The 17,909-nt window shown below is 44.5% G+C and overlaps 1 protein-coding gene across 2 annotated transcripts; it reads left to right on the top strand.

The window, feature by feature from the left end:
- Window positions 1-10,356: 10,356 nt before the first annotated feature.
- On the top strand, window positions 10,357-17,361 carry LOC124012411 (zinc finger protein 34-like). 2 transcript variants are annotated; one of them, XM_046325999.1, is made up of 3 exons: window positions 10,357-10,853; window positions 11,291-11,421; window positions 11,618-17,361. In XM_046325999.1, exons 1-3 carry the CDS (start codon window positions 10,571-10,573, stop codon window positions 12,689-12,691), a joined length of 1,488 nt encoding a protein of 495 aa, XP_046181955.1. In that variant the 5' UTR covers window positions 10,357-10,570; the 3' UTR covers window positions 12,692-17,361. The 2 variants fall into 2 exon arrangements, with proteins under 2 accessions (XP_046181955.1, XP_046181956.1); XM_046326000.1 differs by having other exon boundaries at window positions 10,822-10,950.
- Window positions 17,362-17,909: the final 548 nt, after the last annotated feature.

Below are 17,909 nucleotides of genomic sequence, written 5' to 3'. Positions count from 1 at the left end.
TTGATCTCCTTCCGGGGACCACTCCTCCTCGGGGTAGACTATACTCTCTGTCGGCTCCCGAACGTAAGGCTCTCGAGGATTATTTGTCTGTGTCTCTTGACGCCGGTACCATAGTGCCTTCTTCCTCTCCGGCCGGGGCGGGGTTCTTTTTTGTTAAGAAGAAGGACGGTACTCTGCGCCCCTGCGTGGATTATCGAGGGCTGAATGACATAACGGTTAAGAATCGTTATCCGCTTCCCCTTATGTCATCAGCCTTCGAGATTCTGCAGGGAGCCAGGTGCTTTACTAAGTTGGACCTTCGTAACGCTTACCATCTCGTGCGCATCAGAGAGGGGGACGAGTGGAAAACGGCGTTTAACACTCCGTTAGGGCATTTTGAGTACCGGGTTCTGCCGTTTGGTCTCGCCAATGCGCCAGCTGTTTTTCAGGCATTAGTTAATGATGTTCTGAGAGACATGCTGAACATCTTTGTTTTTGTCTATCTTGACGATATCCTGATTTTTTCTCCGTCACTCGAGATTCATGTTCAGCACGTTCGACGTGTTCTACAGCGCCTTTTAGAGAATTGTCTCTACGTAAAGTCTGAGAAGTGCTCTTTTCATGTCTCCTCCGTTACTTTTCTCGGTTCCGTTATTTCCGCTGAAGGCATTCAGATGGATTCCGCTAAGGTCCAAGCTGTCAGTGATTGGCCCGTTCCAAGGTCACGTGTCGAGTTGCAGCGCTTTTTAGGTTTCGCTAATTTCTATCGGCGTTTCATTCGTAATTTCGGTCAAGTTGCTGCCCCTCTCACAGCTCTTACTTCTGTCAAGACGTGTTTTAAGTGGTCCGGTTCCGCCCAGGGAGCTTTTGATCTTCTAAGAGAACGTTTTACGTCCGCTCCTATCCTCGTTACTCCTGACGTCACTAGACAATTCATTGTCGAGGTTGACGCTTCAGAGGTAGGCGTGGGAGCCATTCTATCCCAGCGCTTCCAGTCTGACGATAAGGTTCATCCTTGCGCTTATTTTTCTCATCGCCTGTCGCCATCTGAGCGCAACTATGATGTGGGTAACCGTGAACTGCTCGCCATCCGCTTAGCCCTAGGCGAATGGCGACAGTGGTTGGAGGGGGCGACCGTTCCTTTGTCGTTTGGACAGACCATAAGAACCTTGAGTACATCCGTTCTGCCAAACGACTTAATGCCCGTCAAGCTCGTTGGGCGTTGTTTTTCGCTCGTTTCGAGTTTGTGATTTCTTACCGTCCGGGTAGCAAGAACACCAAGCCTGATGCCTTATCCCGTCTGTTTAGTTCTTCTGTGGCTTCTACTGATCCCGAGGGGATTCTTCCTTATGGGCGTGTTGTCGGGTTAACAGTCTGGGGAATTGAAAGACAGGTTAAGCAAGCACTCACGCACACTGCGTCGCGCTTGTCCTAGTAACCTCCTTTCGTTCCTGTTTCCACTCGTCTGGCTGTTCTTCAGTGGGCTCACTCTGCCAAGTTAGCTGGTCATCCCGGTGTTCGAGGCACTCTTGCGTCTATTCGCCAGCGCTTTTGGTGGCCGACTCAGGAGCGTGACACGCGCCGTTTCGTGGCTGCTTGTTCGGACTGCGCGCAGACTAAGTCGGGTAACTCTCCTCCTGCCGGTCGTCTCAGACCGCTCCCATTCCTTCTCGACCATGGTCTCACATCGCCCTAGACTTCATTACCGGTCTGCCTTTGTCTGCGGGGAAGACTGTGATTCTTACGGTTGTCGATAGGTTCTCTAAGGCGGCACATTTCATTCCCCTCGCTAAACTTCCTTCCGCTAAGGAGACGGCACAAATCATTATCGAGAATGTATTCAGAATTCATGGCCTCCCGTTAGACGCCGTTTCAGACAGAGGCCCGCAATTCACGTCACAGTTTTGGAGGGAGTTCTGTCGTTTGATTGGTGCGTCCGTCAGTCTCTCTTCCGGGTTTCATCCCCAGTCTAACGGTCAAGCAGAGAGGGCCAATCAGACGATTGGTCGCATACTACGCAGCCTTTCTTTCAGAAACCCTGCGTCTTGGGCAGAACAGCTCCCCTGGGCAGAATACGCTCACAATTCGCTTCCTTCGTCTGCTACCGGGTTATCTCCGTTTCAGAGTAGTCTGGGTTACCAGCCTCCTCTGTTCTCATCCCAGCTTGCCGAGTCCAGCGTTCCCTCCGCTCAAGCGTTTGTCCAACGTTGTGAGCGCACCTGGAGGAGGGTGAGGTCTGCACTTTGCCGTTACAGGGCACAGACTGTGAGAGCCGCCAATAAACGCAGGATTAAGAGTCCAAGGTATTGTTGCGGCCAGAGAGTGTGGCTTTCCACTCACAACCTTCCTCTTACGACAGCTTCTCGTAAGTTGACTCCGCGGTTCATTGGTCCGTTCCGTGTCTCCCAGGTCGTCAATCCTGTCGCTGTGCGACTGCTTCTTCCGCGACATCTTCGTCGCGTCCATCCTGTCTTCCATGTCTCCTGTGTCAAGCCCTTTCTTCGCACCCCCGTTCGTCTTCCCTCCCCCTCCCGTCCTTGTCGAGAGCGCACCTATTTACAAGGTACATAAGATCATGGACATGCGTTCTCGGGACGGGGTCACCAATACTTAGTGGATTGGGAGGGTTACGGTCCTGAGGAGAGGAGTTGGGTTCCGTCTCGGGACGTGCTGGACCGTTCACTCATTGATGATTTCCTCCGTTGCCGCCAGGATTCCTCCTCGAGTGCGCCAGGAGGCGCTCGGTGAGTGGGGGGTACTGTCATGTTTTGTCATTTATTATCTTGTCTTGTCCCTGTGCTTCCCATTCTATTCGTTTCCCTCTGCTGGTCTTATTAGGTTCTTTCCCTCTTTCTATCCCTCTCTCTCCCCCTCCCTCTCTCACTCTCTCGCTCTCTCTTCTCTCTATCGTTCCGTTCCTGCTCCCAGCTGTTCCTATTCCCCTAATCAATCATTTAGTCTTCCCACACCTGTTCCCGATCCTTTCCCCTGATTAGAGTCCCTATTTCTTCCTTTGTGTTCCGTTCCTGTCCTGTCGGTTCCTTGTCTAGAATTCACCGTGCTGTGTTTGTGTATCGCCCTGTCGTGTCGTGTTTTCCTCAGATGCTGCGTGGTGAGCAGGTGTCTGAGTCTGTCTGGTTCAAGTGCCTTCCCGAGGCAACCTGCTGTTCACCTGCTGTTCAAGATCGAGTCTCCAGTTTGTCCTCGTCATTTCGAGTGAAAGTTGTGTTTTTTGTTTGTATTTACTTTACTGGATTAAAGACTCTGTTTTCGCCAAGTCGCTTTTGGGTCCTCTTTCACCTGCATGACACTTGCATTCGCGCCTTGGCAGCATTTAGTTTCTTGAGCACTTCTAGGCGCTCTAACTCTCTACGCTTGTCTTCTAGTGTCCTTCGTCTGGCAGCATTTTCTACCTCTAACTTGACTCGTAGCCTAGCTTCTTCTAAGCTGCGTTTCACAGCCTCAGCTTCTTGCTCCGCTGTCCTCTTCTTATCTTCATCTTCAAGTCGCTGAAGCTCTTCTAGTTGGCGTTCTTGCTTAACCATTACTTCTAAAGCTGCTTGGTTAGCAGCAACTTCCGCCGCAGCCTCTTGTCTCTTGACAGATGACACGCTTGAGCGTCTGGAGTTGACCTTTGAGTTGCTTTGAGACTGGGAGGAAGCACTTGAGGGCTGATAGTTGAGACTTGACTTATGTGAGAGTTCAGACATGCACAAGGAATTGCTGTCCTTCCAGTGCAACTCTATCTGGTTACTTTGACCTTCTTCCCTGCATTTTAAATGACACCTTACAGTCTTGATAATAGACATTGTAACTGCTTCACAAGTATCAACTCTGCGTCGTATATCGTTGTCGGGAATGTCGATTTGACGCAAATTTACGTAGACAAGGTTTAGCTCTGTTGAGGTATGGCTAATCTTGTTTAAGAGGTCTTCTAGTAGGTCTTCAGAGCAACAGCCTGTCAGTGACAGTTTTGCTTCCTTTACCAGAGCCTTCCACTTCTCATAGCTGACCCTGAAACGATGTTCGAGCTGTCTCCACCTTTCGTCGCGCAGTTCTCTGCCTTTTCAGTTAACCTGCGGACCCTCTCACCTTTTCGTGGCTCTTGTTGTGCTATCTCATTAGCAGCCTCTGTATCATCATTCACTGGCCGAAGTGACTCCACACCAGTCTGGGCCTCTTCCTGCTGTTCTGTTTGTTCTGATGAAGGCTCAAAGTTTGCGAGGTGTTGCTGCAGCTGCTCAACTTGACCCACCCCATCTCTATCACCTTTAGTGAAACTACCTCTTTTTGACATTCTAAATCAAGTCAAATCAATTCTAGCTAAGGTTTGGATAAGTGAGTAGGTAATTTATACTCTAATTCACTGTAATTTAAAACTCAGTACGTGGTATAAACATGTATAATGCTTGTAACAAAGGCTTGAACAAACACCTTACCAAACAATTACACTATTAACTTACATGTGAATATATAATTAATAGGTGTATGCTGACCCTTAATGTTTGTGACTATATATATATTTTTAGTAAGTATCAAATAATATTTTTCAGTAATACACATACCAGTGATACATTAAGATAGAAAGAGCAAATGCATAATACCAGAGTATTTATGAAATAGACAACTATCTCCAGTCCTTACGAATTGTAATCTTAAAGTCTCTTATTAGCTGTTCACAAGGCTAGGACCACCTTCAAACACCTTGACTTGTACTTGCGTGTCTGACTTTCCTGTTAGTCTTGACCTTATGTTGCCTCACGATGCTTCCTTATGTGGAGATTTTCTTCTTAGTTTGCAGGTAGGTGCAAAACTCTTATTTGGCAGATGACAGGGTCTACCAGGATTTGGGAATCTTGTAGACGTTTTACAGCTGGATGTGATTCTTCTTTCTCTCTTGCTCGTGAAGAGCATTGAGTTCTTACTGTAGCTCCCTTCAGTAACCACGAGCACAACCGTTCCTTGATTTTAACTGGCGGCTTTATTCTGTAATTTTAGTCAGAATTATCACCTTCCGTGAGAACTATAAAGTAAATGAAAAATACAGTTAAGCACACTCTTACAACCTTATCTTACGAGTGACTTATTAGCTTGGTATAACTCTGAAGTGCTTACATAACAGTTTAACCGGCGTTATAACAGGTTCAGATTAACACATGAATAAAGGAACAAATACCTCATTGGCTGCTTATTACAGAAGGGAGGAAATCAAACTTCACACTTATTATTCCTGGCATGAATTCACACTTCATCCTAACATACTCTTCAACGTTTATGAACTACTCCCGATGACATGAAAACTTAGCTAACGCAGCGCAGGATTGCCTTCCCTCCAAAGGTGTGTTGCTACAATAACGATCCCCGTTACAACAGTATTAGCTACGTAGTTCCGCTTGTATTATCATTTCCCCCGCACAGCGGACACATAAACAATTCAAACAAAAGACAACGAGATATCCTGTAAGTCTAACTGTCAGTTACAGCCTTTGTCTGCGGGGAAGACTGTGATTCTTACAGTTGTCGATAGGTTCTCTAAGGCGGCACATTTCATTCCTCTCGCTAAACTTCCTTCCGCTAAGGAGACGGCACAAATCATCATCGAGAATGTGTTCAGAATTCATGGCCTCCCGTTAGACGCCGTTTCAGACAGAGGTCCGCAATTCACGTCACAGTTTTGGAGGGAGTTCTGTCGTTTGATTGGTGCGTCCGTCAGTCTCTCTTCCGGGTTTCATCCCCAGTCTAACGGTCAAGCAGAGAGGGCCAATCAGACGATTGGTCGCATACTACGCAGCCTTTCTTTCAGAAAGCCTGCGTCTTGGGCAGAACAGCTCCCCTGGGCAGAATACGCTCACAACTCGCTTCCTTCGTCTGCTACCGGGTTATCTCCGTTTCAGAGTAGTCTGGGTTACCAGCCTCCTCTGTTCTCATCCCAGCTTGCCGAGTCCAGCGTTCCCTCCGCCGCTCAAGCGTTTGTCCAACGTTGTGAGCGCACCTGGAGGAGGGTGAGGTCTGCACTTTGCCGTTACAGGGCACAGACTGTGAGAGCCGCCAATAAACGTAGGATTAAGAGTCCAAGGTATTGTTGCGGCCAGAGAGTGTGGCTTTCCACTCGCAACCTTCCTCTTACGACAGCTTCTCGTAAGTTGACTCCGCGGTTCATTGGTCCGTTCCGTGTCTCCCAGGTCGTCAATCCTGTCGCTGTGCGACTGCTTCTTCCGCGACATCTTCGTCGCGTCCATCCTGTCTTCCATGTCTCCTGTGTCAAGCCCTTTCTTCGCACCCCCGTTCGTCTTCCCTCCCCCCCTCCCGTCCTTGTCGAGAGCGCCCCTATTTACAAGGTACGTAGGATCATGGACATGCGTTCTCGGGGACGGGGTCACCGATACTTAGTGGATTGGGAGGGTTACGGTCCTGAGGAGAGGAGTTGGGTTCCGTCTCGGGACGTGCTGGACCGTTCGTTGATTGATGATTTCCTCCGTTGCCGCCAGGATTCCTCCTCGAGTGCGCCAGGAGGCGCTCGGTGAGTGGGGGGGGTACTGTCATGTTTTGTCTTATATTGTCTTGTCATTTTGCTTTTCCTTCTGTTCGTTTTCCCCCTGCTGGTCTTTTTAGGTTCGTTCCCCTTTTTCTCTCTCCCTCCCTCTCTCTCTTCTCTCTATCGTTCCGTTCCTGCTCCCAGCTGTTCCTATTCCCCTAATCAATCATTTAGTCTTCCCACACCTGTTCCCTATCTTTTCCCCTGATTAGAGTCCCTATTTCTCCCCTTGTTTTCCGTTTCTGTCCTGTCGGATCCTTGTATATTGTTCACCGTGCTGTGTCTTTGTATCGCCCTGTCGTGTCGTGTTTTCCTCAGATGCTGCGTGGTGAGCAGGTGTCTGAGTCTGCTACGGTCAAGTGCCTTCCCGAGGCAACCTGCAGTTTATTATCGAGTCTCCAGTCAGTTCTCGTGATTACGAGTGGAATTGTTTTTTATACTTTATTTACCGCTCCGATTTGTCTAGGAGTATTGCTATTTCTTTAAACTGGATTAAAGACTCTGTTTTCGCCAAGTCGCTTTTGGGTCCTCATTCACCTGCATAACACTAGGAGGATGTGTTGGTACCATTCTTTATTCATGGCTGTGTTCTTAGGCCAAATTGTGAGTGAGCCCACTCTCTTGGCTGAGAAGCAACCCCACACATGAATGGTCTCAGGATGCTTTACTGTTGGCATGACACAGGACTGATGGTAGCGCTCACCTTGTCTTCTCTGGACAAGCTTTTTTCCAGATGCCCCAAACAATCAGAAAGGGGATTCATCAGAGAAAATGACTTTACCCCAGTCCTCAGCAGTCCAATCCCTGTACCTTTTGCAGAATATCAGTCTGTCCCGGATGTCTTTCCTGGAGAGAAGTGTCTTCTTTACTGCCCTTTTCGACACCAGGCCATCCTCCAAAAGTCTTCGCCTCACTGTGCGTGCAGATGCACTCACACCTGCCTGCTGCCATTCCTGAGACAGCTCTGTACTGGTGGTGCACCGATCCCGCAGCTGAGTCAACTTTAAGAGACGGTCCTGGCGGTTGCTGGACTTTCTTGGGCGCTCTGAAGCCTTCTTCACAACAATTGAACCGCTCTCCTTGAAGTTCTTGATGATCCGATAAATGGTTGATTTAGGTGCAATCTTACTGGCAGCAATATCCTTGCCTGTGAAGCCCTTTTTGTGCAAAGCAATGATGATAGCATGTGTTTCCTTGCAGGTAACCATGGTTGACAGAGGAAGAACAATGATTCCAAGCACCACCCTCCTTTTGAAGCTTCCAGTCTGTTATTCAAACTCAATCAGCATGACAGAGTGATCTGCAGCCTTGTCCTCGTCAACACTCACACCTGTGTTAACGAGAGAATCACTGACATGATGTCAGCTGGTCCTTTTGTGGCAGGGCTGAAATGCAGTTGAAATGTTTTTGGGGGGATTCAGTTCATTTGCATGGCAGAGTGACTTTGCAATGAATCTGATCACTCTTCATAACATTCTGGAGTATTTGCAAATTGCCATCATATAAACTGAGGCAGCAGACTTTATGAAAATGTATATTTGTGTCATTCTCAAAACTTTTGGCCACGACTGTACATGCCTGGGGGAGTGTATGTCTGCGCAATCTATATCACTCTTCCAGGAGGAAAAGGAGGTGCTGCTGGTGAAGGAGGAGGGGTGAAATGCTTACATTGTTCAACAATGTAGAGTTAAAGATTTAATGAAACATTGAAATAGTGGCACACGGTATATTACACCGTGAATAACAATAACGATTTTAAAAAAACCATAAGTATATAAAGGGAGTACCTAGTCGATGTGCCTATGTACAAATAGGTAGGGTTAAATTGACTAGGCAACAGCCTAAATAATAAACAGTAGCAGCAGCGGGTAACGTTAGCCATTCGATTCGCCATTTAACAGTCTTGTGGCACGAGGTATGGCAGTCTTGTGGCACTCTTCCCTGCCTTTCAGTCTTATGGTTTGCAGGTAGAAGCTGTTCAAGATACTATTTAGAGCTGAGCGATATATCGACTTAATTCTACGTTTTTTTATGTACGCTTGTTCTCATGTTGTATGTTTGGTCTCGTCGCCTTCGTTCCTCTGTGCTGTGTGCACCTTCCCATTTAGCCTACACCAGAGATTTGTATATAATGGCAAGATGCACGTCTCCGTCCTAATAATGGGAGTCGTTGTCACAAAGGCCGCAAGGCAGTCGACAAACCCCAAAATAAGCCCATAGAAACACATTGGCCTTATTTTGGCCTGTTGTTCCTCTTTGGTTTACACGCACACCAAACCTCTTCCCTGCCTTTCACGTTAACAAAGTTGAGAGATCACATCTTTCTCTCCGACAAGCGAGTTCAACTCTCCAATTGCTTAAATACACTGGAGTTGCTTACCAAGACGACATGAAATGTTCCTGAGTGGCCAAGTTTCAGTTTTGACTTAAATCAGCTTGAAAATGGCTATATAGCAATGATCAACAACCAACTTGACAGAGCTTGAAGAATTTAAAAAACAATAATGAGCAAATATTGTACAATCCAGGTATGCAAAGTTCTTAGACTTACCCAGAAAGACTCACAGCTGTAAACGCTGCCAAAGGTGATTCTACAATGTATTGACTCAGGGGGTTGAATACTTATCTAATCAACATATATTGTTGTTTATCTTCTATTTATTAAAAAAAGTTTGCATTTTTATTCCACTTTGACTGAGTATTTTGTGAGATTGTTGACAAATAATGATAATTATCCATTTGAATCCCACTTTGTAACACATAATGTGTAAAGAGTCAAGGAGTGTGAATACTTTCTGAAGGCACTGTAGCTCAATATTTGAATGATTAATGAATGATTTTGTTCATCTTCATCAAGGGTGATAATAAGTATGGAGGTGACTGTACATATACAGAACATAATATAGGGCCTTCAAACTCAAGTCTGGACCTCGAAGCCAGTTCCAATGTACTTTGTCATTGTTACCCTCTAAATCAGGGACACATTTAGACCTGGGACACCAAGTGTGTGCAATTAATTATCAGGTAGAATAGAAAACCAGCAGGCTCTGGGTCCTCATTGAGTAAGATTTAAAGAGCGACAGCCTTTAAAAAGCAATGAATCCCTTTGAAAACGGGTCAGAAACTACAAAGTGTAAATAGGATGATTTTGGTCATGAAGTCAGTCTCTTCTAAAACGGAGTTTGGAACATCCGTGCATCACAAAGGGTAAATTTGACAATGTCCATTTGCTCACTAACATGGGGTGAACATCTGCAGTGGCTGCGCTATCCAATAGCATAGACAGTGAGACAGGCCTGTCCATCAGCTCCTTAGATGTAAAATTGTGCAACTAAAACACCCAACGGCAAAACATCCAAATTAATTAAAGATTTTAGTTATCCTAGTTAGATTCATTATGGGGATTTTGAGGAAGTGAAATAGGATCCTGCGTCTACAGTGTTTCATGGGGGCTAATCATTAACCAAATGCGGAATCGGTGAGGAAACACACCTCTAATACTGGAATCTCGTTTTTTTAATGAACAACAGATAAACACACGTGTGAATCAGCTTGTTCAGTGGCTCTATAAATACCGCTGATGTTGGGTGTTAATATTAATATTTACCTTACTGAGGTGATGTAGATGGAATAAAGTAATTATATTATTGTATACTCTATTCCTGTTAACACACCGTACTTTCTAAACAAGTCTGCTCTCAGCTTGAAAGATACTGACCATGAATATGAGATTTGATGTGTCATGTAATAAGCAGTAACGTAACTCAAAGAACAGCGCGCATACGTTTTTCATTTAAAGACGCCATTTTGAGCCATGACGCCGACCAATTAGATCCGTTCTCTTCAGCGTAAACGGAAGTGAACATTGACCAACAACAATTTCGTATCTTAGTGTTTTTATTGTTGTTATTTAGACGTTTATTAACACCCTGGAACTCAGAATGTGACTAATTTAGCTGTATAGCCTCACATACGTACACCCAGGTAGTGTATAATTCGCGTTGGAGACAGAACTTGGTTGGAAGATAGTAATGCTAGGTAACTTAGCTGCTAACAATGGCTAAATGTATGGTTTTTCACACTCAAATAGCCTCCATTATGGAGGTGCTAGCGAATGCAGCCGTGGCAGAGATCTGTAAACTCGTCGATGACGACTATGCAGTGTTTCGTTTGGAAATAACTCAAAGCCAGAAAGAAAACAGGACATTGCAGAGGAAACTACAGCTTCTTGAACTGAAGGTGGCACGGGAGCGCGCAGAGAGGACAACTCGAGAGCGCGCCCTAGCTAGTCGTCCCAGTAGTGTCAAAATCCTCGACCGATACAGAGGAATGGCAAGAGGTACATTTTGATTTTGCAGAAGGCCGAGGCTGTGGGGCCTGTCGTCCCGTTCCCCTCTGCGCTTGTGTTCAGATGGGTTACCCAGAATTGGTTCTTGGTCAGTTTTTTGGATAGTATGCAATACTTCCCCATCTTGCATAATAATTTTATTTTACAGAGCAGGTCAATTAAGAACAAATTATTCTTGCACAAAGACGCAATACTATATTCTAATCAGATTCTTGATTTACTGAATTTCCTATTGTCATAATAAATTAAAATAATCTGATGCATGGAACATAATCAATCCATCAATAAATAGTATATCTAGATGTTATGATAAGTGTTACCTCCGATCCTCCTTGCCAATTGTAGATATTGTCAATAGTGTACAATATAGCGTTAAGCATGGACAGTACCTAATTTAACTACCTCTTTTCCCCCAATCACTGTCTTAGGTGAAGGACATCTCACTGGAGGCCACAAGAGCTTTGTGAAGCCAGTAGGACACAACGTGTGGAGAGATGACCAACCAATAGCTATAGATGAGGGCAGTGGAACCTCCACCCAGCATGTTATCGTGAAAGCGGTTAGTGTAATAGTGTAACATAAAAAATTACAATAAATAAAATGTGGCCCGTTTGTTTCAAAGGCTCTCCTCAGCTATTCACTTGCTTACATGTACATCCTGATTTATCTGCCATAAGGGAGCTTGTGAGACTTCCCTATGACATTGTTATCTAATTCTACTCATTTACTGGTAATAATGTCTCTTCTTGTATCAGTCTGCAGATGCAGAGGCTGCAGGTCCTGGGTTCAAGCTGGAAATGTATGAAGGAAAGGAGGACCCACCGCACAGCAGAGACATCCAGACTGGAGTGCTTGCTGTAGCCACGGAGGACCCCACCCTCGCCCCAGCACTGCCCAGGGCCCAATGCAGCATCACGGAGGTCAGTGGAACGCTGAACACCGTCCTCAAGTCAGAGACCGACACTGAGACTTTAACGGTGCTGGAGCGACTGGGCTGTCCTCCTGCTACCCGCACAGAGTATTTAGTTTACGGGAGCCCGAGGACGGCTCTGTTCCATCAGGACTCAGGTGATGCGTTACAGATTGGCAATGATCCGTCCTGTTCATACGCTACAGAGATGATACCTGGTGACATGCCTGTGGGCTTAGATACACAAACTAATTCAATGAGAGGGGACTGGAACCGGTACAGTAGTAGTGTCTACTCTGAAATGTGTCTAGATAAGAAAGGGGAGGGTCTGGTCATAGATGAGGTGACTGTGAAAGTGGAGGGTGATGCTCTTCTGACATGGAATGCAGACCAGACTCACTTAAGAGAAGGACACTCTCAGGAAAACAAGAGTGACTTCTTAGACTACAGGGAAAGCTTAGAGCCAAATCCAAATATTGCAACCCACTCCCCTTTACACACGCTCAAGGAACGCGACCCAGTGTCCACGTCTATGGCACCTTCCGATTCACACAACCATGCCCTTATCGATCAGGTATTGAACTCAAACGACAAGACTAGAGCCCTGGCCCAGGGAGGGGGAGCAACATCAGGCGTTAATAAGGATAAACGGTTCTTCTGCATGTTCTGTAACAAAGGCTTCAACTGCCCTCAGAAGGTGGAGATCCACCAGAGGGTCCACATAGGGGTGAAACCCTTCAGCTGTACCCAGTGTCACATGCGCTTCTCCCTGGCTTGGAACCTGAAGATCCACCAGAGGGTCCACACAGGGGAGAAACCTTACAGCTGTGCCCAGTGTCACATGCTCTTCTCCCACTCGTCCAGCCTGAAGAGGCACCAGAGGATCCACACAGGGAAGAAACAATTCAGCTGCCCCTAGTGTGGGAAGACGTTCTCCCACCAGAACCAGCTGATGATGCACTTGGAGTTTCACACTGGAGAAAGGTCGTTTGCCTGTACGCACTGCGGGAAGAGGTTCTCAGAGAGGAGCTACCTCTGGATACATAAGCTGAAAAAACATTTGACTGTATAATATAGAAAGTAACCATTCCACTTGATAGCTTCTGACATTTAGATCAAACCCTGCATTAAAGACAGATAGATTTTCATTTGGAATAACAAGAGTAACAGATTTCAGTGTTGAATATTCCTGTGTAGAATATTGCATTGAGACAGTGGCCGTGTCCATATATCCATACTAGCGTACGACATACTTAAACTGTATACTCATTTCGGCATTGGATCTAGTAGAATTCACTCACCTTTTCCCGTGTTTGACAACAGCTGATCATCAGATAAATGAATGCTCTGTACCAAAATGAATGAATGGCGGGAGTCTACGTAATCAAACAATAGATGATGCATTCAGTGTACTATTTTCAACATTTCATATACTATAGAATTGTATTTTTCGGCATACTATTTAGTACGCTATTATGGGTATTTGGACACGGCATTGTGTGATTTAAGGCATATATAAGCCTAAAAAGTCTGTTACATATCGTGTTTGTACTGTGTAGGATATATGATGTTCACAAATGCCTATTTCATTACTTCCATTCAACTACTTCATTTTCCCCCCAAGACACTTTTCAATGTGAAAAATAATGCAGTTTGTCAAGTTCATGCAGATTTTTTGATGAGACTTTTTGGGGTCATTTGAGCAGATGCGCTTATCAAGAGCGACTTACAATTTTTGCATTCATCTTAAGAAAGCTGGGTTAGACAACCACAACACAGTCGTAGCAAGTACATTTTTCCTCACTAAAGTACTTATCAACAACGTTCGGGCAGGGACTCTTCTGTCTTAGCTTCAGGGGGAAGCTGGTTCCACCATTGGGGTGCCAGGACAGAGAAGAGCTTTGACTGGTCTGAGTGGGGGCTGCAAGCTTTGACTGGAAGCCAATGGAGGATGCTGAGGAGTTGGGTGACATGGAAGAGTTTATAAAGGTTGAACACCAGGTGTGCTGCGGCATTTTATAGCAGTATTTTTATTGGAATTTCACAATTCTCACCCATATTAAGAGATACAACAACAGAGACAAAGCACACAAAAAAACAGCACTCACTTACACATATATACATATATATATACATACATACATACATGCAAATACACATATATACACGTATACACATACATACATACCACACACACCCATACATACACCATTTTCCTCTTCCCGCTCTGTGCTTCTCACCCCATCCCCATCATTGCGTCTCTCAATACATGCATTTTAAACAAACTTGCAAACAGAAATTAAACAAAAAAGCTCAGTTTAAACCAAGAAGTTAGGTTCCACACATGGAACGTACAGTGTAGTTCTGAAATACATAGATCCCCGCCATTCTAAGAGAATCCTTGCAGCATAATAGCTGATACCTCAGGTTCTAGGTAATTTAGATAAGGTACCCATACTTTGTAGAACTGGTCTGTTTTAGAATGCAATGTACATGTCAGATATTCCAGAGGCACCCATTCAAATAGTATCTTATGCCAATCTTTAATAGAAGGAACCTTATCACTAATCCACTGTAAAAGGATGTTTTTCCTCGCTGCGAAGGTAAGGATGTTGTAAAACCTCCTTTTACCCACGGAGGTAACATGCCTACTAGGGAGACCTAACAGTAAATAAACTGTGTCCAATTCTAGATAAACCCCTAGGATCTTTTCAATTTCTTGCAGAACACCAGACCAGTATCTTTGGTGGTGCTCTTCAGAATATAATGTCTTACTTGTAGGAAGCGGAAAAAGTCCTGCTTTGGGAGTCGATATTTCTCGACCATCTGCTCAAATGACAAAATCTTATCAGCAAATAAGTCATTTAGCCTGCGTATGCCCTTATTAAGCCAAAAGTTAAAGCCAGCATCCAGCAATCCTGGACTGAAATCTGGGTTGTTAAGAATTGGGGTAAGAGCAGAGGTTAGTTTGGACCTTCCCAGGAAGCGTTGAACTGACCTCCATACTTTGAGTGTGTTAAGTGTAACGGGATTATTGCAGTGATCTTCTACAGACTTGAAACTTCTGAAAAATAAAAGATCCTGTAAGGGGTATTTTGAAAGAGAAGTCTCAATGTCTAACCGCATAGAGGAGTCCTCATTTGTGATCCAGTCAGAAATATAACAAAGGTGGGCACACCATTGATAGAACCTGATATTGGGCAGGTCCAAGCAGCCCATAGTCTTGGCTTGCGTTTACTCCATATAAAGGAACTTAGCCATCCATTTACATCCTTTATTACCTTATTGGAGAGTAATACTGGGATCATTTGGATTGGGTAAAGTAGTCTAGGTGAAATGTTCATTTTCAAGAGGGATATTCTACCCAACCAAGAAATCGGGAGAGAGTTCCAGCGTTCCAGATCCTGTCTTATTGTATCAAACAAGGGAACAAAATTGGCTTTGTACATTTGCTGGAATTTAGGAGTTACAAATATACCCAGATACATGAAACCTGAGGGAGACCATTTAAAAGGGAAGGGGGGAGAAGTATTAGGTACAGAGTGTAGGTTACCAAGTGGCATAGCCTCTGATTTAGTTAAGTTAATCTTGTAGCCTGAGAATTCGCTGAATAATTCAATAATATTAATAAGAGATGTAATTGAAGTCTCAGGACTAGAGATGAATATCAGGACATCATCAGCATACAAGCTTATATTATGGTGAACATCATCACCAATGAGCAGCCCCTGTATAGCAGGAGTTACCCTGATGGCCTCGGCCAGTGGTTCCATAACGAGTTCAAAGAGGAGAGGGGATAAAGGACAGCCCTGTCTGGTACCTCTGTGTATAGAGAAGCTATTTGACCTTAGCCCATTAGTAAGGACAGCAGCCTGAGTATCATCATATAAAACTTTCACTCATTTTATAAAGTTGTCCCGTAGACCAAATTTATTTAGAGCATATAATAGGTAAGACCACTCCACACGATCAAATGCTTTCTCAGCATCTAGGGAGAGCACAAGACCATCCATAGCACTTTGTTGGTAGGCTTGAATTACATTAAGAAGCCGCCTGACATTGTTGCATGACTTACGGCCCTTAATGAAGCCAGTTTGGTCTCCTTTCACAATTAGTGGCAGTGAGTCCTCTAATCTTGTGGCTAGAATTTTAGAAAGCAATTTTCTATCCACATTCAGACGGGAAATTGGTCTGTACGAGGAACAAGACTCTGGACATTTTCCCTTTTTGAGAATAAGTGAAATGTTGGCTTCCTTCAGCGTTTGAGGGAGCTGGTCATTTGAAAATGAGTGGTTACACATATCACGCAATGGCTCAAGGATCAGGCCATGGAACTCTTTATAGAACTCACTACAAAACCCGTATGGTCCTGGGGACTTACCATTTTGCAGATTCTTAATTGCGAACATTATCTCTTCCTTGGTAATAGGGGCATTAAGGAGAGACCTCTGTTCTTCGAAGATAGTAGGGAGCTCAATCTTACAAAAGAAGTTCTCCATTCATTTGGGTGCATCCTTTGGCAGTTCTGAGGCATAAAGGTTTGTATACAATTTCTTAAATGAGTCACTTATCAATTAATTTTCATATAAATGATTACCATCAGAATCAGTAATAGTAGCAATTGACTGAGAGACAGCTCTCTTTTTAGCTAGGTATGCCAAATACTTTTCTGACTTATCGCCATGTTCATATAGCTTTTGCCTGACAAATCTAATTTTCTTTTCAGCGTCCTGTGTTAGGAGTGAGTCTAACGTTGATCTAATGACTGATATTTCCTTTAATAGGGCAGGAGTGGGAGTTTTAATGTAGTCCTTCTCTTTAGTTCCTAATTCACCCTCTAACATTTTTTGCTTTTCACGCTTTTTCCGTCGCTTAGTAGCTGTGTATGACATAATCAGACCCCTGGCATACGCTTTACAGGTCTCCCAAAGGAGCAAGGGGTTATCTGTTGATTGAGAGTTAAAAATGCTTTAAACTCTGTAATAAAATATGTGAATGTATGGTCTTTAAGAATGGTTGTATTCAACCTCCAATGTCTTGACCGATTGAATGCCCCTTTGAGTTTTATGTCCAGCATCACCTCAGCATGATCAGATATGACTATGCTTCCTATCATAGCGGATAAAACAGACTGCAAAGACATCATGGGCATAAAAAGTAATCTATTCTAGTCTGACATCCATGAGGTGCAGAGAAAAAAGTGAACTCTCTGTTGGAGGGATGAAAAGCTCTCCAGACATCTGCATACCCCAAATCATCACAAATAGCTTTAAGTGACTTAGCTTGAGGAGAGAGTGAAGCTATACCGCTGGGAAACTTATCAATAAGGGGGTTCAACAAGCAGTTAAAATCTCCTCGAACCACTGCAGTGTCCGAGTTTAATTCTGAAAAGTCTAGAAATACCTTAGTGAGGAAATCAGGGGGGTGAGCAGGGGGGAAGTAAATATTAATTATGCAAATGTACTGCCCTTGTGAAGTACCATTAATTATAACAAAGCGACCAAATTGATCTTTCACACAATTCAAGACCTTAAGTGGTAAGTTCTTTTTCACAAGAATTGCTACACCTCTACTCCTGGATGTAAATGATGAGAAAAACACTTGTTGTAATGTCAGGTGCTCCTTATCATCCAAATGAGTTTCTTGCAACAGGGCGATATCAATATTTTATTTTTTCAAAAAAGACAGTACCTTTTTCCTTTTAATTGGGTTATGGCTCCCTCTAATGTTCCATGTACATACACGCTGTCATGTTTGTCATTTATTATCATGTCTTGTCCCTGTGCTCCCCATTCTATTCGTTTCCCTCTGCTGGTCTTATTTGGTTCTTTCCCTCCTTCTATCCCTCTCTCTCCCCCTCCCTCTCTCACTCTCTCGCTCTCTCTTCTCTCTATCGTTCCGTTCCTGCTCCCAGCTGTTTCCTATTCCCCTAATCATCATTTAGTCTTCCCACACCTGTTCCCGATCCTTTCCCCTGATTAGAGTCCCTATTTATTCCTTTGTGTTCCGTTCCTGTCCCGTCGGTTCCTTGTTTAGTATTCACCATGCTGTGATTGCGTTTCGCCCTGTCCTGTCGTGTTTTTGCTGTGATTGTGTATCGCCCTGTCCTGTCGTGTTTTTTGCCTTCATCAGATGCT

Source organism: Oncorhynchus gorbuscha, linkage group LG24 (genome assembly GCF_021184085.1).
Source record: "Oncorhynchus gorbuscha isolate QuinsamMale2020 ecotype Even-year linkage group LG24, OgorEven_v1.0, whole genome shotgun sequence".
NCBI classification, from domain to species: Eukaryota; Metazoa; Chordata; class Actinopteri; order Salmoniformes; family Salmonidae; genus Oncorhynchus; species Oncorhynchus gorbuscha.
The sequence above is the reverse complement of the archived record's forward strand: the minus strand, read 5'-3'. Positions and strand labels throughout refer to the sequence as shown.